The 22028-nt window shown below is 37.5% G+C and overlaps 1 protein-coding gene across 1 annotated transcript in view; it reads left to right on the forward strand.

Moving 5' to 3' along the window:
* TMEM131 (transmembrane protein 131) overlaps positions 1-22028 on the forward strand; it is a 213815-nt gene that overhangs the window by 122745 nt on the left and 69042 nt on the right. The window contains exons 6-9 of the mRNA XM_032877892.1: positions 13049-13165; positions 15402-15524; positions 19557-19637; positions 21870-22020. Coding sequence (XP_032733783.1) covers positions 13049-13165; positions 15402-15524; positions 19557-19637; positions 21870-22020 — 472 coding nt within the window. The remainder of the gene's footprint in view (positions 1-13048; positions 13166-15401; positions 15525-19556; positions 19638-21869; positions 22021-22028) is intronic.

Raw genomic sequence — 22028 nt, forward strand, 5'->3', positions numbered from 1 at the left:
CCTGGGTGGCTCAGTTGGTTAAGCGTCTGCCTTCTGCTCAGGTCATGATCCCAGGCTTCTGGGATTGAGCCCCACACCAGGCTCCCTGCTTGGTGGGGAGCCTGCTTCTCCCTCTCCCTCTGCCTGAAGCTCCTCCTGCTTGTGCTCTCCCTCTCTCAAATGACTAAACAAAATCTTAAAGGATTCAAGTAGTTCCTTTTTTTTTTTTTTTTGACAGCTAGATTGCAAAAATCTGTGCTTTTGGTTGTTGAATTACTGTTCTTTTGGTGATCATGTTTTTTCGATTTTTCATGTTTCTTGAAGTTTTGCATTTCTGCTTTTGTGTTTGAAGTAGGAGACCCCTTCCTAAATCTTTACTAGTTGTCTTCAGATGTGGTATATTCTTTGTTGGTGCTATTATATTTGGATTTTCTCCACCTTTTAGATTTTCCAGAAGGTGGTGCTCGAGTTTGTGGTTCCTCACTTGCCCAGACGTCCTGCTGTTTTCCTGATAACATTCCATTTACTGGGTTTGCTCTCACCACTGCACTTGGGAGTGAGCACAAGGAGCCACTGCAGAGTGAAACGGGATGTGGTTTTAGCACTTGGGCCATTGAGGTGCCTGTAGACCCAGTGCAGTGGGGGGTATCCTCTGGCGAAGTATTCCTAGAGGTTCATGGGCAGGCTTCCTGCTGAAGTCCTGAGTACAGTTACCAGCAACTGTGTATCTTTAATGCCCCTTTATATTCTTATCTTTCTCTTTCCTGCTCTCTTCCCTTCCCCGTTTTGGAGGTCCTGCCTCAGTACTCTGGGTGCTGCTGGAAAGAAACTGGTTTCTCCTGCCACGCCCTGCACAATGGGTCTAGTTGGGTACTCACTCACTGCTCTCCTTTTCCCTTATTATAAAGGTCTCCACTACTGGGTGATTCATTCCCATGGAGTGTTGGCTTTGGGGAAGTAGGGGAAATGGAACTGGCATTGGGAAAATTCCTCTTACGGTTTCCACTGTGACCAACCTTTTTTTTTTTTTTTTTTTTTAAACAACATCTGTCTTGTATGGGTATCTGCCTAGGTCAGCACTCTCCAGGTTTTTTCCCATTATGGCAAGAGTGGTTGGGGCAAGTGGACTGATTCTGCAACCCATATTGAAGTCTGCCCTCCTACTACCAGATACACAGGTGGTTGAGACAACTCCCAAGTCCCCTGGCATATGGTGCTGAATCCCACAATTCCCACAAAAGCACTACTGTTTGTGGATGTATTTCTAATCCATAGCTTAAAAAGGGGGACAAAAAGGAGGATCATCTTATGCTGCCATGTCAGTCTCATGCTGACATCTTATGCTGCCATCACTCTTCCAATTTTAAATAAGATAGTCAGGACAGGCTTCATTTAGAAGGTGACATTTGGACAGACTTGAAAGAGGTGAGAGAGAGTACTGAATGGAAGGAAGTAGAATATATGGAAGAAAAACATTCCAGACAGGGTACAGGCAGTACAACGGCTCTGATGTGAAAGCCTGCCTATGCGCAAACAGGACAGTGTGGCTAGACCAGAGTGACCAAGGGTGAGGGAAATGAATGGGGATGGGAAGGGATAAACTCTGAAGGCTCTTACAAGCTATGAGGATGACTTTGGCTCTTATCCTTATTGGAATTGGAAGCCTTCACAGATTTGAGCTAAGAAATCAAATGATAGCTTATGTTTTATAAGGATCACTATTTATCAAAAAGAAACTGCAGAATAACAAGGGGAGAATCAGGGACACCAGTTACATTAACTATTGTAGTACCCCATGGTAAAAGACAGTTACTCTGACAAGAGTGAAGAAGTGAAGAAAGCAGGGCGCCTGGGTGGTTCAGTGGGTTAAAGCCTCTGCCTTCGGCTCAGGTCATGATCTCAGGGTCCTGGGATCAAGCCCCCCATCAGGCTCCCTGCTCAGCAGGGAAGCTCCCTGCTTCCCCCTCTTTTTCTTGCCTGCCTGTCTGCCAACTTGTGATCTCTGTCAAATAAATAAAATCTTTAAAAAAAAAAAAAAAGTGAAGAAAGCTGTTGGATTTTGGATATATTTTGAAAACATAGCCAACAGGATTTCCTGATGTGAGACCAAGAGAAAGAGGAGAGTCAAGATTGATTGTAGTTTTTGTCCCAAACTACTAGAGGACAGAGTTGCCATCAACTGGGATGAAGAAGGCTGAAGGTTGAGCAGATTTCAGGAGTATAATCAGTAGTTAAGTTTTTGACGTGTTAGATTTGAGATGTCTTTTAGATATCCGGGTACAAGTGCCAAGAGTCAGTTGGTGTCTGAGTTTACATTATAAGAGAAAAGACTGGATTCAAAATGGAAGTTTAAGAGTCACTGGCGAAGTCGTGGACCTGGTTGAACTTACTGAGGGAGCCAGGCAGGGACTAAGCAGTGGTACAAAGGTAAAATACTTAGCTGCAGATAATGTTGGGTTAAAGCTAGCACACCTTGTTTGTTCTTCATTACTTTATACTGTTTTCTAATTTTTTATCACATCAATTCATCTAATTTAGAAAGTGTGCGGGAAAGGGGACAAAGGATAAATTGTAGCAAATCTGATGAACTCTTATGGGAAGTTTATGTTCCTGAGCCTGCTGTTCTGTTTTGTTACATCCTTAAGTGTCACTTGGAATTAGATTTTCCATGTTATTGGGGGTGGGGGGGGAGAAGAAGAAGAAAAAGTGGGGAGAGGAGGGGAGGGAGGGAAATACTTGTTCTGTCTCAGCATCTTCTTCAAGTACTAAAATAAGAGTAGAGTCAAGTCTTGATAGATACTGAGAACTATCAAAGAGAACTTATACTCTCATTTCTAGATTCCTCCTGCCCCTCCTCAGATATAAATGACATCATAAAACAAAGCCTTATCTTTCATAGGAATTAAACAGACTGGTCATGTTTATGCTTTGTTTAATAATTGGGATCTCAGAGATCATCTAATAAAACAGGCTCATTTTGAATTTAGGAGGAGTTGAAACTTACAAAGGTTAAATTATTTGCCAAAATCACATTTTCTTAGTGACAGAACTAGAAATTCAGGTCTCTAATGCATCACCTACTTACTCAAGACTAGATATCCAGTTCTGGTAGTAGCCAAAGTTTATACTAAGAATTAAGTGTTCCATGATCATTTTCCTTCCTTTTTGAATTTAGATGGACTTTTGAAAGATAATATTATATAAAATATAGATAATAGAATATAGATACAGATATATAGAATATAGATATAGAAAGATAATAAATATATATGTAAGTTCCCATTAAAATTTTAAAGGAAACCAGTTTTTCTCTGGCTGGATAAACTTCCCTGTAGTAAGTTATGAATATCTTCATTGACATTAGAAATGCTGTCAAACAGGGATACCATACTCATTGATTCTAAAACAGTTTTTTCAACATTTTTATGTCTCTGAACTTGGAACACGTCTTACAGTGAAGGGCATAGTACTGTCACTGTTAGCTTGCTTTGAAGTTATATTTTCCCCAGATTGACAGCACTAGTGTCTCAGTGCTACCAACTAAACATTACATTTACTGCTTGAGGTTTTTGAGGGACCACCCTCAAAAAAAAAAAAAATTATAATCTGTAATCAGATTATAAACCTTCATGAGTCCTGAGTTATAGTTGAAATGCTAAGAGTAAATGAGTTTTCCTACCTTAATGCAGTGCCTAGAATGAGCCATACACATTTCTTCACTGACACTTTCTGTGAGGCTTCTGTTACCTCACTCCCTGCTTTAAAATAGGAAGTTTCTACTTAACTCTGCATTTTTTAGTGTGTTTTTCTTTCCTTTTTGTTTTCTTGGTGTGTTAAAAAATTAAACATCTCTGTTATAAGCACTGGTATCTTAGATGGGGAAAATGACATTCTTTTCTCAAAGAGCCTTGAGGCTCCTCTCTGTGCCCTTTGGTGTCAGCAGCAAATCCTTGAACTGTCAGAGGAGTAATGGAGGTGGTAAGTAGGTGGCCAACAATATGACCCTTTATAGTTAAACTCACAGCAGTGGAAATTATGGAGACTGCCTGTGCTCAGTGAAATTATCCATTTCGTTTAGAGATTTTTGTTGTCTTAAAGTAGATTTGAGTTTACTCTTGCCTACTGATAGTGAAACCTAAACTTTCGATTACTTGTCCTTGCTCCAGGAAACTGGAAGACCCTTATAAAAACTGAGACCCTTATAAAAAAGGTCCAGGCTAAAATACTGTCTTGAGTGAATGTGCAAATGTATATATGTATATATTTTTATTACGGTATACTCTCAGTAAAATTCACCCATTTTATTTTTTTTTTAAAGATTCGTTTATTTATTTACTTAACAGAGATCACAAGTAGGCAGAGAAGGGGGGTTGGGGGGGTGCAGGGGATGGGGGGGAAGCAGAGAGCTCAATGCAGAGCTCGATCCCAGGACTCTGAGATCATGACCTGAGCCAAAGGCAGAGGCTTAACCCACTGAGCCACCCAGGTGCCCCGAAATACATCCATTTTAATGTATAGTTCTGAGTTTCAAAAATTCATGGTCCTGTAATTGACAGCTCAGTCAATTCAAGCCTCTGAGTATACCCTATTCCAGAGGTTATGTAGATAGGAACCATGCATTACCTAGCTTTTGGAGTCCAACTTCTTTCATTTAGCATAATGCATTTCATGTTATCTAGGTAGTTGGATGTATCCATTCTTTGTACCGCTTTATTTCTCAGTAATACTTCACTGGATGACAGTATTACAGTTTGTTTATCCATTCACCATTTAAAGACATTTACATTCTTCCCACTTTGGAGTTATTATAAATAAAATCACTATAAATATTCACATACAGATTTTTGTATGAACATAAATTTTCTTTTCTTCATTTCCCTTAATATAAATACTTAGGAGTGGAATTGCTTGGTCTTACGCTAAGTATATGCTTAATGGTTTCTCATAATGACTGTACCATTTTGCATTCCCAACAGGAATGAATGTATGCTCCAGTTGTGCAGCATCTTTGTTAGTACTCTGTACTGTGAGGATGTGTTCTATTTGCTTGTTTTTAGTGTTAGTCACTCAAATAGTTGTAGTGTTCATTTTTATTTTAATTTACATTCATCACTGACTAATGGTGAACATCTTTTCACCATCTTTAATGCCCCTTTATATTCTTTGATGTGTATATTTTCTTTGCCATGCATATATTTTCTTTGGTGAAATGTCTGCTCAATTCTTCTGCCTGTTTTTTAATTGGGTTGTTTTCTTAACTGAGTTCTTTAGAATTCTTTATATATTCTAGATATAAGTCCTTATCATATATGTGATTTGCACATCTTTTCTCCCTGTTGGCAGCATATCTTTTCATTCTCTTTACAGAATGTTTCCAAAGACAAGTTTTTAATCTCCATGAAGTCCATTTTATCAAGTTTCCTTTTATGGGTCATGCTTTTTGGACTTGTAGCTAAGGTTTGCCCAAACCAAGGTCACAAAAATTTTCTCCTATTTTTCTTCCAGAAGTTTAGTAGTTTTAGATTTTATATTTAGGTCTGTGATCCATTTTGTGTTAATGTTTGTTTATGGTATGAGCTGTGATTCATGCTCATTTTGTATTGCATATGAATACACAGTTGTTCCTACACCATTGATTGAAAAGACTAGTCTTTCTCATTGAAACCCCTCTGCATTTTTGTCAAAAGTCCGATGACCTCTAAGTGTGGGTCTGTTTCTTAGACTTTCCATTATGTCCTAATATGTATCTAATAGATTCTTAAAATGTCTACCCTTTCATCAATACCACACTTTCTTGTTTACTGTAGCTTTTTAATAATTCTTAGATATTGTGAGTCCTTCAGTTTTATTTTTGAAAATTGTTTTGTTTTTTTTTTTTAATATTTTTTTAAAAAGATTTTATTCATTTGCAAGGGATAGAGCATGAGCACGGGGAGGGGGCCAGAGGGAGAAGCAGGTTCCCTACTCAGCAGGGAGCCCAACACAGGGATCGATCCCAGGACCCCAAGATCACGACCTGAGCCAAAGGCAGACGCTTAACCAGCTGAGTCACCCAGGCGCCCTTGTTTTGCTCTTTTTATTCGCTTTTCTCGCCATCTAAATTTTGGAATCAGCTTGTCAATTTCTTTTGTTTTAAATCTTTCTAAGAAATTATTATTATGTTATTTTGATATACTCTTAAATGTATAAAAAACAGTACAGACAGACTCCTTATATCCCTTACCCAGTCTCTCCTAGTGCTAACATCTGATATAATCAGAGTACAATTATCATAACAAGGAAATTAACATTAGTACAATATTACTAAAAAACTTATATGAGGGACGCCTGAGTGGCTCAGTCAGCTCAGAGTGGCTGAAGCGTCTGCCTTCAGCTCAGTTCATGATCTCAGTGTCCTGGGATTGAGCCCTGTGGCAGGTTCCCCACTCAGCAGGGGTCCGCTTCTCCCTCTCCTTCTGCCCCTCCCTCCACTTGTCATGACCGCTCTCTTATCTCTCTCTCTCTCTCAAATAAATAAAATCTTTTAAAAATATATGAATTTCATCAGTTTTCCTATCAGCAGTGTACTTTTTCTGCTGTAGGATATTATTTCACATTGCATGCAACTTTTTCTCTGACTGAAATTTTTATTGCAGTTACATTGGATATATAAATCAGTTAGGGGAGAACTAACATCTTAACAATATTAGGTCTTCTAATCCAGGGACACAGTATGTCTCCATTTTAAAGGCTTCTTTTTTTTATTAACATATAATGCATTATTTGCTTCAGGGGTACAGGTCTGTGATTCATCAGTCTTAGACAATTCACAACACTCACCATAGCACATACCCTCCACAGTGTCCATAAGCAGCCCTAAGTTTGTTTCCTGAAATTAAGAGTCAAGAACGGTTTGTCTCCCTCCCCGGTCCCATCTTGTTCCATTTTTCCCTCCCTTCCCCCACAAACTCCCCCAAATTCCTCATATCAGAGAGATCATATGATAATTGTCTTTCTCTGATTGACTTATTTCGCTCAGCATAATACCCTCTAGTTTCATCCACATCGTTGCAAATGGCAAGATTTCCATTTTTGATGGATGTGTAGTATTCGTGTGTGTGTGTGTGTGTGTATACACACATACACCACATCTTCTTTATCCATTCATCTGTCGATGGACATCTAGGCTCTTTCGACAGTTTGGCTATTGTGAACATAGCTGCTATAAACATTCAGGTGCACGTGCCCCTTCGGATCACTACATTTGTATCTTTTTGAGGAACCTCCATACTGTTTTCCAGAGTGGTTACCCCAGCTTGCAGTCCCACGAACAGCGTAGGAGCGTTCCCCTTTCTGTGCATCCTCACCAACACCTGTCATTTCCTGAGTTGTTAATTTTAGCCATTCTGATGGATGTGAGGTGGTATCTCACTGTGGTTTTGATTTTTATTTCCCTGATGTTAAAGGCTTTTTTTTTTTTTATCTCTTTCAGCAATATTTTGCAGGTTTCATCTTACAGAACTTGCACATTAATAGATTCACACTTCAGTATTTGTGTGTGTGTGATTGTTAATTATGCTTTTTAAAAAATTAGAATTCTAAAATTCATTGCTAGTATATGGAAATACAACTGATCGTTATATATTGACCTTGATTACTGTGACTTGGCAAACTCTTTTATTCTGGGAGAATTTTTGAAGATATTTTTGAAGTTCTTTATATTGACAGCTGTGTTGTTTGTGAATAAAGACAAATTGTTCTTACTTTCTAACGTGTATGCCTTTTATTTCTTTTCCTTGTCTCATTGCGCTGACCAGTACTTCCAGTATAATGTTGTTCAGCTGTCCTGAGAGGACATCCTTGCCTTGTTCCACATTTTGGCACTCAGTCATTCACCGTGAAATATGGTAGTTCTAGGGTTTTTTAGATGCTGTTTATCAGGTTGAGAAATTTCTCTAATATCAGCTTACTGAGATTTCTAATCATGAATGGATATTGAATTTTGCCAGTTTGTTTTATGCACCTTTTGAAATGACCATCTGATTTTTTTTTCTTCAGTAAGTTATTAGTATCAGTTACATTGATTTGACTTTTGCATGTTGAACTTGGGTTGCATTGTCAAGATAAAACCCACTTAGTCGTATGGGTGTATTATCATTTTATTATATATTGACTGGATTTAATTTGCCAATATTTTGTAGTTGATTGTATGTCTACATTCATGAGACTTACTGACTTTTCTTTTCTCATCATGTCTTTGGTCTTGGTATCAGGGTAATGCTAAGCCAGTAAAACAAGGTGGGGAATGTTCTTTCCTTTTCTATATGCTGTAAAGTATGTAAGATAGATACTAATTCCTTCTTAAATAGATGATAGCGCCTTCTACCATTCTGCCAATGAAACCATCTGGGCTTGGGTTTTTCTTTGTAGGAAGGTTTTAAATGACAAATCAAACTTCTTTAATGGGCAGAGGTCTGTCCTTATCATCTGTTTCATTTTGAATGAGCTCTGGCAGATTCTGGTTTTCAAACTATGTGTCCATTTCTTCTAGTTATTAAATTTATGGTCATACAGTTGTTTATAATATTCCTTAGTCATCCTTTTTATGTGTAAAAAGGTACATGTTAATGTCCACATTTCAGTTGCTTATGTTTTTATCTTCTTCCTTTTTAATCTTGGTCATTTTGTTCAAGATTTTATCAGTTTTATGGACCTTTTTGAAGCATTATCTTTGGTTTTATTGACTTTTTGCTGTTTTCTGTTTTCTACTTTATTCCTTTCTGCTTTTGTCTATTATTTTCTTTGTTTTGTATATTTTGGTTTTACATACTCTGTTTTTAGTTTCTCAAGGTGGGAAAAATAGATTTTTTAAAATTATGTTCAGTTAGCCACTGTATGGTACGTAATTAGTTTTTGATGTAGTGCTCAGTAATTCATTAGTTAAGTATAACACCCAGTGCTCATCACAGCACATGCCCTCCTCAATACCCATCACCCTGTTAACCCTCTCCCCACTCTCCTCCCCTCTGAAACCCCCAGATTGTTTCTTGGGGTCCATAGTCTCTCATGGCTCATTTCCCTCTCTGATTTCTCCCCCTTTGGATTTCCTTCCCTTCCTCTATGGTCCTCCATGCTTATGTTCCAAATATGAGTGAAACCATATGATAATTGTCTTTCCTCTGCCTGACTTACTTCATTTAACATAATCCCCTCCAGTTCCATCCATGTCGATGTAAATGGTGGGTATTCATCCTTTCTGATGGCTGAATAATATTCCATTGTGTATATTTTTGCTTTTGTTTCCCTTGCCTTTGGAGACATGTCTTGAAAGAGATTGCTGTGGCTGATGTCAAAGAGGTTACTGCCTATGTTCTCCTCTAGGATTTTGATGGATTCCTGTGTCACATTGAGGTCTTTCATCCATTTCGAGTTTATCTTTGTGTATGGTGTAAGAGAATGGTCCAGCATCATTCTTTGGTATGTAGCTGTCCAGTTTTCCCAACACCACTTATTATAGAGACTGTCTTTCATCCATTGGGTATTTTTTTCCTGCTTTGTCGAAGATTAGTTGACTATAGAGTTGAGAGTCCATATCAGGGCTCTCTATTCTGTTCCATTGTCCATGAGTCAGTTTTTGTGCCAGTACCATTCTGTCTTGATGATCACATCTTTGTAATATAGCTTGAAATCAGGCAACGTGATGCCCCCAGCTTTGTTTTTCTTTTTCAACATTTCCTTGGCGATTCGGGGTCTTTTCTGGTTCCATACAAATTTTAAGATTGTTTGTTCCAGCTCTTTGAAAAATACCAGTGGTATTTTAATAGGAATGGCATTGAAAGTGTAAATTGTTTTGGTAGGATGGACATTTTAGCAATGTTTCTTCTTCCAATCCTTGAGCATGGACTATTTTTCCATCTCTTTGTGTCTTCCTCAACTTCTTCATAAGTGTTTTGTAGTTTCTAGCATACAGATCCTTTACCTCTTTAGTTAGGTTTATTCCTAGGTATCTTACAGTTTTTGTTGCTATTGTGAATGAAATCAACTCCTTAATTTCTCTTTCTACAGTTACATTCTTAGTGTATAGAAAGGCAACTGACTTCTGTGCATTGATTTTGTATCCTACCACGTTGCTGAATGACTATGTAAGTTCTAGTAATTTGGGGGTGGAATCTTTTGGGTTTTCCACATAAAGTATCATGTCATCTGTAAAAAGGGAGAATTTGACTTACTCTTTACCAATTTGGATGCCTTTTATTTCTTTTTGTTGTCTGATTGCTAAGGCTAGGACTTCTAGTACTAAGTTGAACAATAGTGGTGAGAGTGGGCATCCCTGTCGTGTTCCTGATCTTAAGGGAAAGGCTCTCAGCTTTTCCCCATTGATAATTACATTCGCTGTGGGCTTTTCATAGATGGTTTTTATGATATTGAGGACTGCTCCCTCCAGTCCTATACTCTGAAGAGTTTTAATCAGGAACGGATATTGTATTTTGTCAAATGCTTTTTCTGCATCAATTGAGAGGATTGTATGGTTCTTGTCTTTTCTTTTACTGATATGCTCTACCATGTTGATTGATTTGCGAATGTTGAATCACCCTTGCATCCCAGGCATAAAACTCATTTGGTCGTGGTGAGTAATCCTTTTAATGTATTGTTGGATCCTGTTAGCTAGGATCTTGTTCAGTATTTTGGCATCCATGTTTATCAGGGTGATGCTGGCCTCATAGAAGGAGTTTAGAAGTTTTCCTTCTGTTTCTATTTTTTGAAACAGGGCACCTGGGTGGCTTAGTTGCTAAGCTTCTGCCTTCGGCTCAGGTCATGATCCCAGGGTCCTGGGATCGAGCCCCATGTCAGGTTCCCTGCTTGGCGGGAAGCCTGCTTTCCCTCTCCCACTCCCCCTGCTTATGTTCCTGCTCTTGCTGTTTCTCTCTCTCTCTCTCTCGTCAAATAAATAAATAAAATTCTTATTTTTTGAAAGAGCTTCAGTGGAATAGGTATTATTTCTTCTTTAAATGTTTGGTAGAATTTCCCTGGGAAGATATTTGGCCCTGGACTTTTGTGTTTTGGAGAGATTTTTGATTACTGTTTCAATTTCGTTACTGGTTATTGGTCTATTCAGATTGTCTATTTCTTCCTGTTTCAATCTTGGTAGTTTGTTAAGTGTCCAGGAAGGCATCCGTTTCTTCCAGGTTGCTTCATTTGTTGGCATTTAGTTGCTAGTAAAAATTTCTAATAATTACTTCTATTTCCTTGGTGTTAGTTGTGATCTCTCCCCTTTCATTCATGATTTTATTAATTTCAGTCCTTTTTCTGGAAACAGATTATTGATTTGAAGCATTTCTTCCCAAAATAAGCATGTAATACTGTACATTTCCCTCCAAGTATTGCTTTAGCTGTAGCTAAAGCATTTTGATATGTTGTGGGTTTTTTGTTTTTTTTTAAGATTTTATTTATTTATTTATTTGACAGAGAGATCCCAAGTAGGCAGAGAGGAAGGCAGAGAGAGAGGAGGAAGCAGGCTCCCCACTGAACAGAGAGCCCGATGCAGGGCTAGATCCCAGGACCCTGGGATCATGAACTGAGCCAAAGGCAGAGGCTTTAACCCACTGAGCCACCCAGATGTCTCTTGATATGTTGTGTTTTAATTTTCAGTTGATTCAGAATATTTTAATTTCCTTGCGACTACTTCTTTGGTCTGTGGGTTATTTAGAAATGTGTTAATTTCAAGCTACTTAGAGATTTGCCAAGTATCTTTCTGTTACTGACTTTGGTTCAAGTGTGACCTCTATCTAGTGTGTCCAGCTTCCAGTGGTTGTATACTCCCCCTTTTAGCCCACCCTCAGCTTTTAGCAGAGGGTAAACATTTTAGCTGAATACATTTTACCCTCTTATATGGTAGCCTCATCTTCCCATTCTCTGCCATGGTGAGCCAGTACAGTCCCATGTCTCCTTGGAAGTGCATGTCTTTCCTTGAATTTTGGGCTACTTTTTTTTTTTTTTAAGATTTTATTTATTTATTTGACACAGAGAGAGAGAGAGAGATCACAAGTAGACAGAGCAGCAGGCAGAGAGAGAAGGAGAAGCAGGCTCCCCGCCAATTAGAGAGCCTGATGTGGGGCTCGATCTCAGGACCCTGGGATCATGACCTGAGCCGAAGGCAGAGGCTTAACCCACTGAGCCACCCAGGCGCCCCTTGGGCTACTTTTTACACAAACTCCATTATAGGTTCAAGAAGAGTTATGATTTTGTAAATTATTGTTTTGGTTGTTGATAAGCGGGGGAAGCGTTCTTTCCAGCTTTCTCCATCCTAAGGTAAAGCCAGAAGTCTCAATGCCATGTATTTTAAGCTACAGTCTGGACAGTGTTTTAGAGTTTGAGCCATAGAGGCAGAGAGAGAGAGGTTGATGACTCTGCATTGTAAGGCTTCATTGCAGACAGAATTGGAGTCACATTCTCTTTGAAGTCCATGGAGTAACCCAATTGTTCTGTTGTAATAAAGTTTTATTTCACTAACAACAGTGACATCTTCAGTCTGCACAAAATAACAGGAGTGAGTTTCTGCAAATAACTGCCACCCCTGCCTTCTTTTCTAATTTAAGTTGTGGGCCCATACAGTGCCTTGTGTGAATGGGTGACGTAGGTCAGGGGGCTGAGGCCTGGGCTTATTTCTTCTTTGAAATAGTACAAGTTGCTGCTTAGTAATAGAGTAATACATCTGTATAAGAAGTTTAGCTTTGGCTCAGTCCCTGCCTGATTATGTGTTGAGGGAACAGCCTATAATTAGGCACTTCATTCCAGCCTAGTGGTTGTTGAAGGAACAGAATTTAAGGAAACTGTCTGCTCTACAGGGTTTTAGGCTGGTAATTGGCAAAGCTATATGACTATAGACATCAATATGAAGACATCTTTTTATTATTTTCCATTGCAGAATAATTTAGCTAATTTAAAGCTTATACCTTCACGGGGGAGAACCTAGTTCATGGAAATATTTCTAAGATGATTGTTTTAGAGAACTTCAGCTACTTGACTGTGGTCAGCACATTTGGATTTTTTAGTTGTTAATTTAACTTTATTTATTGCTGTTCTTTTTCAGAAAATACTTCCAGGAGGAAATACATCATTTGATGTAGTTTTTCTTGCAAGAGTAGTGGGAAATGTAGAAAATACTTTATTTATTAACACATCCAATCATGGGGTATTTACTTACCAGGTAAGAACCAGGAGTAAATCTTTCATTTTTTTTATAAAATAGAGTTCTCGTCTCTGAGGTGTCATATGACAGCCTATCAAGAACCCTCTTTAAAAACTCAGGGATAATAGGAAATATAAGAGTTTAGCCTTAGAGCATTTTTACTCACTGTTGTGTCTGTGACTATCCCTATTCAGATCAGACTGAACAGTCTAATGGTTGTTTAAAGCTACAGCTAAAGCATTAATGTAAGATTGGTTAGCAAAATAATAGTAAAAAATATCTTACACTAACTAAATTTTTTTTAAATTTTACTTTGCACATTATACTTTATAATAGTTTCAAGAGTAAAATATACATGGCTGCTTTTCTTAGTAAATGATTGTTTAAAAATTGTTCTTTTTATATGTAATTATTGTCTAGGTTATTAAAGTTAATGTTTTATGAATCAAGACTTTTGTATATCAAGGTTATCAAGATTATTAAGAAAAAATGCTTATATGGCACTATACTACATACCTTAGATGCATTTCTGCCTATGTTATCGATACCGTTATCCTCATTTTTTGAGATAGGGGAGGTGAAGTTTAGAAAATTTAAATAATTGGTTCAGATTATGCTACTGGTAGATTATTGAGCAGGGATTCAAACCCATGTCTTTGTACCTACAATAACCATCCTCTTAACCACTGTGTTATACTGTGCTTGGAACACATTGGTTTAACTCCTTACTTAGCTAATGTCTTACTTGACAGTGTCTATGATTTTGTTTTCAACATTCTTCTCCAGGACCCAGAACATACCATGTATCTTGAAAATTAGTGTTGCAGTAAACTGATTAATCAGGCACCTGTGTTTATGTATGGTGAATAAGTCTTTAATGGTTGTTTAGTAAGCAGCCTGCATAGATTAGTAACTTTGAAGTATCATATATATGACACTCATTTAACAAGAACCTCTTGAGTAAGTGAAGACTATTGTAAGAATATTAAGACCTTTGCTCCACAAAGGCACCCCCAGTTGCCTAGGTGGTTGTGGCCAAGCTGGACTACCTGAGGCTTGTGATCAGGTCATTCTCAAGGAGAGCCTCAGTGGCCACTGTCTTTCTTCACTTCTCCACATCTAATCTTTTACAAAGTTCCCCTCCTAAATATATCTTGAGTCTGTCTACCTCTCTTCTCTTCACTGCCATTGCTGTCTTCTAAGCCACCATTGCTTCTCTCTGGATGACACAGTAGCCTCCAACCAGCCCTCCACACCCCTCCAGTCCCTGCCATAGGCCATCATTCACTGTAATCAGAGTGACCTTCTGTGAACATAAATCACATCTAGTCAACTTGCCCATGGAAATCCTAATGTTGTCCTATTGCTCTTAGAACAAAATGTAAACTTCTGACCAAGGCCAACAAGCTCTGAGGTTCTCACTCCCATAGCTCTGCCACCTCACCCCATGACCCTGCTTCTCATGGCATTCCTGGTCTTCAAACAAGTCAACCCATTTCCTGCCTCATTCCCTTTGCATACTTCCCCTTGCCTGAATACACTCTCACTGCAGCTTTTTCTCATCTTGCTGGTGACATTAGCTCACATCACTTCCCCAGAGAAGATTGCTCTAACCGTGTTCTCTAAAAGAATATTCCCAGCCTCACCCCAGCCAGTTATTCTATATCACATTACCTGGTTTTTAGAACTTTTTTATTGTTACCTAGTCTGTTCCTCATACTAGAATATAAGGTTTATGACATCAAGCATATTATTTTTCTTATTCACTATTAAATCATTCACTATGTGTATATTTATGCCTAGCACATCGTAGGCACTTAATAAATATTTGTCATTTGAATGACTGGCTCACCCTGTTTAGTAAGTCAACCCAGGGCCTTGCCTTCCCCTGTTGGTGTGACCTGGAGCTGAGCTTGATATTTGAGAAATTCCTTGGGCCCTAGATCCATCTCCTTCTGGTTAGAGTAAGGAAATCTTTTGAGTCCCTATTTTCTTCTTTCGTCTATTCTATGAGCTCATGAAGGCCTGCTATCATTTTAATTTCTGATATAGAAATAATTCCAAATACACATATATATGTAGTAAATCAAATATGTAGCCAAATCAAGTATAGAAACTACACGTGTGCTCTTTTTAAATTGGTTAAGATTTGTCCATCTAAATAAGACTCACTCATTTTCCCTGGATCTATCAGTTATAACTATAAAAATGTTAATTATCAGAGCAACTCAGATTTTTTTCATCTTTGAAATAGGTATTTGGTGTTGGGGTTCCAAACCCATATCGATTGAGGCCATTCCTTGGGGCCAGAGTTCCTGTGAACAGCAGTTTCTCACCTATAATAAACATACACAATCCTCACAGTGAGCCTTTACAGGTGAGTTTATGATGGTGATTTTGAATGAGTTTCATTTGGGCAAAAACTAATGCTTAGCATGAAATCTCAGTCTGTTAGAGTTTTCATGACTGTTTAAAATAGTGGGGTTGAATGGATGCATCACAGTGGTGGGGGCTTTCTTTTAGTGCAGCTTTCTGCGGTTGGAGTTTTGGATCACAGTAGTCCAGGTATTGAATTTTGGGGACCACTTCTAAAACTGTGTTTCCTCTGGTATTAGATTTTAACAGGTCTACATTTAACTTAGGAGTTCAGCTACACAAGGCCACTACTTTTCTAGTATGACATAAATTTTTTATAACACTGTTCATGCTTACTTTTGGTAATGAGTTTTTGGTGATGGGGGCCTGGAAATTGAAGTCCAAGGGAAGGGTAATACAGAATCATGATTAAAAGCTAACATTTTTTTTTTATTTAAAAAGTCCACTCCTGATCTTACTCAGTCTGTTAGTACTGAGTGTTTTCAAGTTTGAAATCTCCTCGTCTCTGGCACAGTGGGAGTGGCTGATGTTCCTCCCTCATGTACTTCCTAAGCTCTCCACCTGCATCCCCAGTGACTCCAACTTCGTGACATTTGCTGCCACTTGTGTCATCTGGTTGGAAGGAGATGTGGATGCTTTCCAGAATAGTCCATAATATTCACACCCAGAGTTCTTGAGGACCAGTGCTGCAGGCCTTAAGAGTAGTTTGAACATAGCCATTGGAGGGAAAGCACTACATATTGTGGTGAACTGCAGAGCTTTCACAGCCAGAATGGTTCTTGTCATCCCAGAACCGCTGGTAGAAATGTTCATAAACAGAAAGTGAGGAAGAATATAGTGAGATTTTTAGAACATGAATTGTGAAATTATATGCTGAATTAGCAAGAAAGGGGTTTGTCCCCGACACTTAGCTAACATTTGGTGAGCATAGCTACTCATAAGAATATTCTGCCCAAATATTAATGATTTTTTAGCTAGATATCTTTGTTACAAAAGAAGAAAATGCCTTGCCTTTCTGTCCTGTTTTTACAAGTGAAAAGTGTTTCTTCTTCATCATCAGTTGATCATTTATATCCTTTTGGCTAACTTTAGGTAATTGTGTATTTTCCCTGTTCTGACTAATTTTTATGACAAATTATACAGAAATCTCATAAATTCCTGTTGCTTTCTTTCCTTGTCTGTTTTCAGTCAACTGATTTTTGTTGTTGTTGTTAATCTGGGCTTTTTCCAGTTACTACATTTTAATGAAGAATATATCCCACACTGGACTTGGCACCAGCACACAGGAAAGCAAATGGAAAAGCCAAAGCTGCCCTCTTAGAACCAGTACAGATTATTTATCTGGAAGGCACTTTAACCTGATAGTTCTGTGTTATACTGTATCATTAGTCTTATCCTTAAATTTAAGAAAATACTGTAAATCACAGGTTGCATCTGATTTGATAAAGCACAAATATGAGTATGTTCTCACTGCACAAAAAAAAAAAAAGTTAACTCAAACATGTGAAGCAAAAATCCTCTTGAGTTCCAATTTTTAATCCAGTGCTATCCAATAGAACTTTCTTCAATGATCTATCTGTATCTGCTCTGTCCAGCATAGCAGCCACCAGCCACATGTGGCTAATGAGCAGTTGAATTTGTGGCTAAGGTGGCTAAGAAACTGAACATTTCATTTTATTTTATTTCAGTTAAATTTAAATAACCACATAGCTGATAACTGTTGTATTAGCACAGCTCTAGTCCCAAACCCCCCCCTTATAGATACTATCCGGTATGATCTTGGTGTGTCTTGTTAGACCCTTTTCAGTGCATTTGCATATATATATGTGGACACAAAAATAAACATTCTTGTGCAGGTTTTTTTTATATAAATTATATTCTCTATTGTTGGCTTCCTTTTTTTCTGTATGTTGTTTAATTAGAATAAATATTACTAGACTTAAAGTCAGGAATATGTCATGTTCCTAGTTTTAATGTGATCTTTCCTTTGAATTTTATAGTGCAGCCTTTTTCTGTCCCCATTTCCTTATTCCTTTCCCTACAATCAGTAGTCTATGTTTTAATCTTCTGTTTCCACACATTGTTGTGCTTGTTTCCTTAATACCTTGGAAGAATAAACAAAAATAGTATGTGATATCTTCTGGTTTTTCAGCAAAGTTTCTAGAGTCACTCCATCAGTTTAGATGGTATCACTATTAATACAACTGGGACTATAGGGGAACACTGTAATAAAACAGAAAGCAGGCAATAATACTCAAAGAAAATCTTAGCTTGTTAGTCTTTGCTAAATGTGTTATTTTAACAATATACACCAAAAACCTTGAAGTTTATACTAAAGTATTGCTGTTTTTCCTGCTTTGTCTTTTTTTTATGTATTCCTAAAGGACTTATGTGGTAAAACAAGTGAAGGTCTTCCATCCATTCTTTTACTTCACCCCAAATTTGTATTTAATTAAGAATATTCTTGGGGTGCCTGAATGGCTCAGCCAGTTAAGCAGCCAACTCTTTGATTTCAGCTCAGGTCACAGTCTCAGGGTTGTGGGACCAAGCCCCACCAAGGACTTAGCGCGAAGTCTGCTTGTCTCTCTCCCTCCACTCCTTCCCCCACTTGCGTGCACTCACTCTCTCTATCCCTATCTCTATCTCCAAAATAAATAAATAAAATCTTTTTAAAAAATTTTTAAATAAAAAATTAAGTATATTCTTTCTTTTTAAGAGGCTGGGTTACCTGCTCTTAAAGGAATGTCTCCTGCCATATGACCCATTCTATCCCTAGGTATTTACCAAAGAGAAAAGAAAGCAGATGTTCACACAAAGACTTATAGAAATGCAGTGTTCATAGCAGCTTTATCTGTAATGATCAAAAACTGGAAGCAATCCAAATGTCCATCAGTAGGTGAATGGATCAAAAATTGTGGCATAACCATAACATAGAAAAGAACTATTAATACATACAATAACATGATCAATCTCAAAGTAATTACAGTGAGTAAAAGCAGCTAGGACAAGTGTGCATACTGTATGATTCCATTTATATAAAGCTCTAGAAATTCAAACTAATCTTGAATGGCCAGATGCAGCTCATTGGTTGGCTAGGGGGTGTGAGGGAGCAGAAAGAGACAGTTAGATTACAAAGGGCATGAAGAAAATTTGAAGGAAGGGTTATATTTAATGTCTTAATTGCAGTGGTAGCTCCACACCTATATATGTATGTCAGAATTTATCAAGTTGTGCACTTGAAATATGGGTAGTTTATTTTACATCAGTTATAGCTCAGCAAAATCATGAGTATAGGTGCAAGCCACAGAGGTATTAACAGTTCCTGTGATTTTTGCCGCCAAGAGAAACCAAATACTGTCATACTGCATTAAAAATGTTACATATATCCCAGAATGATGCATTCTTCACTATTTCACTATTACAGTAATTGTTAGATCTGCTGCTAAATCTTGATATAAATGTGTGACTGAAAAAAGCACTGTGTTGGGCACCTGGGTAGCTCAGTTGGTTAAGTGACTGCCTTCGGCTCAGGTGGTGATCCTGGAGTCCCAGAACCGAGTCCCACATTGGGCTCCCTGCTCGGTGGGGAGTCTGCTTCTCCCTCTGACCCTTCCCCTTCTCATGCTCTGTCTCTCTTTCTCTCTCATTCTCTCTCTCAAATAAATAAAATCTTAAAAAAAAAAAAAAGGTACCATGTTACTATAAAAAGTACAAAAATTGTATTTCCATAAACTGTTTTTCCTTTGGAAAAAAATAAAAGGTGTTCTGTGGATGGATTTTCTTTAATCCAGTGTCCGATATAACTATACTCTAAATTTAATATTTGGAAGTTACTTTGTTTTAATAAAAAATAACCACCATTGGTCACACATATGAATCACTGACTCCAGTGATACTTATCCTACTTTTATATCTGTAATGTTTTTAAGTTTTTCTAAGACACAGGATGTCAGATGTATTTCTGTTTAACAGCAAATCAGTTGCATTGAGAATGTGATTTTGAACTTAACCATCACATGCTGTTTTGTCATAGGTTGTAGAAATGTACTCTAGTGGAGGAGATCTTCACCTAGAACTTCCAACGGGTCAACAAGGAGGTACCAGGAAACTGTGGGTGAGTGATGGTGTATTTTTCTCTCATGTGTGGTCACATGGAACCAATTATGTTCTTAAATACACCAGAAATTATACACCACATTTATCAGCTGTATAAATGTGGGTGACTTTCCCTTAATTATATCTTAATTTTAAACTTACATCAGATATATTTGAAAATTAGATGATACATGGAGAGAAAAGTATAAGTAGTAATTTTTGGGAAGAGCAATGAACAAAATTGGTGGGAGCTTTAACCCACTCTGTGAAAAGGAAGAGATTTCAACTATTCTTTCATAGAATTATATTGGTAATGTTGTCTCTGAATATAGTCATTTATTATGTGCTTTATACCAAGATTTAAAAAAAAAACCTGTGGGAAAGATCCATTATATGTTTGAGGTAGAGAGTTGAACATGCAGATTTATTGTTGATAGTGATGACATTTTCAGAGAGAATGTAGTCAAGCCCTCGTGACAATTTAGAACATTTTAAATTCCTAGGTAATTTACATCCACCTTTAATATTACTGAATAGTTAATACTAGTTTGTGTCAATTCTTAAAGAACCACTTTTTCTTAGAGAATATTGGCAAATATTAGCCAAGTCACTGAATATATAGCAACTACCTTATTTGTACAGTTTCCTGTCATCAGAGGGTTTTTCTTTAAATGTTATTTACCACACCTTAATCAAAGAGGGGAAAAGCATAGGAGGTGCAGTTCTTGTACCGAGGGCACTCAGACCGCTTATCATCCATAATTGGAGACAATAGACTTTACTGGTATGAGTAAATTCAGAATATCAGATTTATTTATTAATTGCTCTATTAAACACACCTAGCCTCTTGTTCTGTCTTCTGACCAGTCTTATCCTAGGAAGGGATGCAGAGGGGACATTTTTAGAATGTTGACTTGAGCAATTAGAAACAGATTTGTCAGGGATTTGGTTAACTCCTCCGATACAGGAACACATTAGCAGATAAAAATATGTAATGGATGGTTCATGTATATCCTTTCACATAAATATTTTATCTTGAAATTATGTTATTGTTTGAAAAGCCTTTGGGAGAAATCGTATTTAAAACAGTGCTTCAGAGAATTAACTATAAGCTATTCAACTTGTATTCTAATTCTAGATAGAAGAACTAAGAATTTACTGTGAAATATAATTGGTAACCAAAAAACATCAGAGAATTGAGATTTCTCATTATTTAAGAACTGTGATCAGTGGTAGCAGAGATGGCATAATGTTTTAAGATTCCCAGTGGCTACAAGAAAAGATAAAGTTATTCTTATTCCTACAAACCTAGAGTAAGAAAAGTCAGTTGGCCTTGACCTCACCCTCAGCCCATTTACAGTGTACATAAGAAAAGCCCAGAGACCAGTCAGCTCCCTAGAGATGGGGAAGTGGATGGTGCATCTCTAGTGGTCCCAGGAGGGTTCCAATCACTTCTTTCCTACTTTGAGGCTAAAAAGTTAAGAGAATAGAGGTAAGTGAAGACCAGTAAATTCTGTGTCACAGGGATCTCCTCAAATATACCAAAAGGTGGGTGGAGAGAAATTCTGGTGGTCCCAAGGAAGCCAGATTGTTGTAAAACCAGGAAAAAGTACATCTAAAAAGAAATTTTTTTTTTCCTGATGAATCTTCCTTCTAGTGTATTTCTGAATGTTCTGTCATTCCAGGCCTGAAAATGTTTGCTATCTTACTTGGTAAGAGTCTTGCTGAAAGCAGTTGGTGAACTGCGATTGCCTGGGAAGCTTTGTTGTGTTTAGTTTTAAATGCAAGGACACTTTCATTCAAAGAGCTCTCTCAGTTATTATTTAAAGAAATTTCTGTAGACTTCTGGAAAAGCATTTCCCTCTAATAGTGACATGTCTATTAGAGAATTTTAGGAATGAATTGTATACACAAACATCACGTTAAAGAATAAATGATTTATAGAATAATTCAATCTTTTAATGATAACTTTGCAACTGACTGTTTGTTTCCAGATGATTTTTTTTCTTTGCTTGATTTTTTATATCATGCTTCGTCAATTCTAAGATGCACTTTTTTTCACATTTAATGTTCTTCAAAATTGGAGTGTGTTATGATCCATGGAATATATTTAAGTGGCAATGTGGTTTTTTTCTTAGTAGGCATATAAAATAATAACGCATCTTTCAGTCATTCTCATCTTATTCACTAAACTGCGGTGGTTTTGGAACATTACAAAATCTGTGCTACATATGGTCTGTTAACTTGTCAGGAGATCCCTCCTTATGAAACCAAGGGAGTGATGAGAGCCAGCTTTTCATCCAGAGAAGCAGATAACCACACAGCCTTCATCAGAATAAAAACGAATGCTTCAGACAGCACAGAGTTTATCATTCTTCCTGTTGAGGTAGAAGTTACAACAGGTTAGTAG

The sequence above is a fragment of the Lontra canadensis genome, unplaced genomic scaffold (genome assembly GCF_010015895.1).
Source record: "Lontra canadensis isolate GAN:19392208 unplaced genomic scaffold, GSC_riverotter_1.0 scaffold61, whole genome shotgun sequence".
NCBI lineage: Eukaryota > Metazoa > Chordata > Mammalia > Carnivora > Mustelidae > Lontra > Lontra canadensis.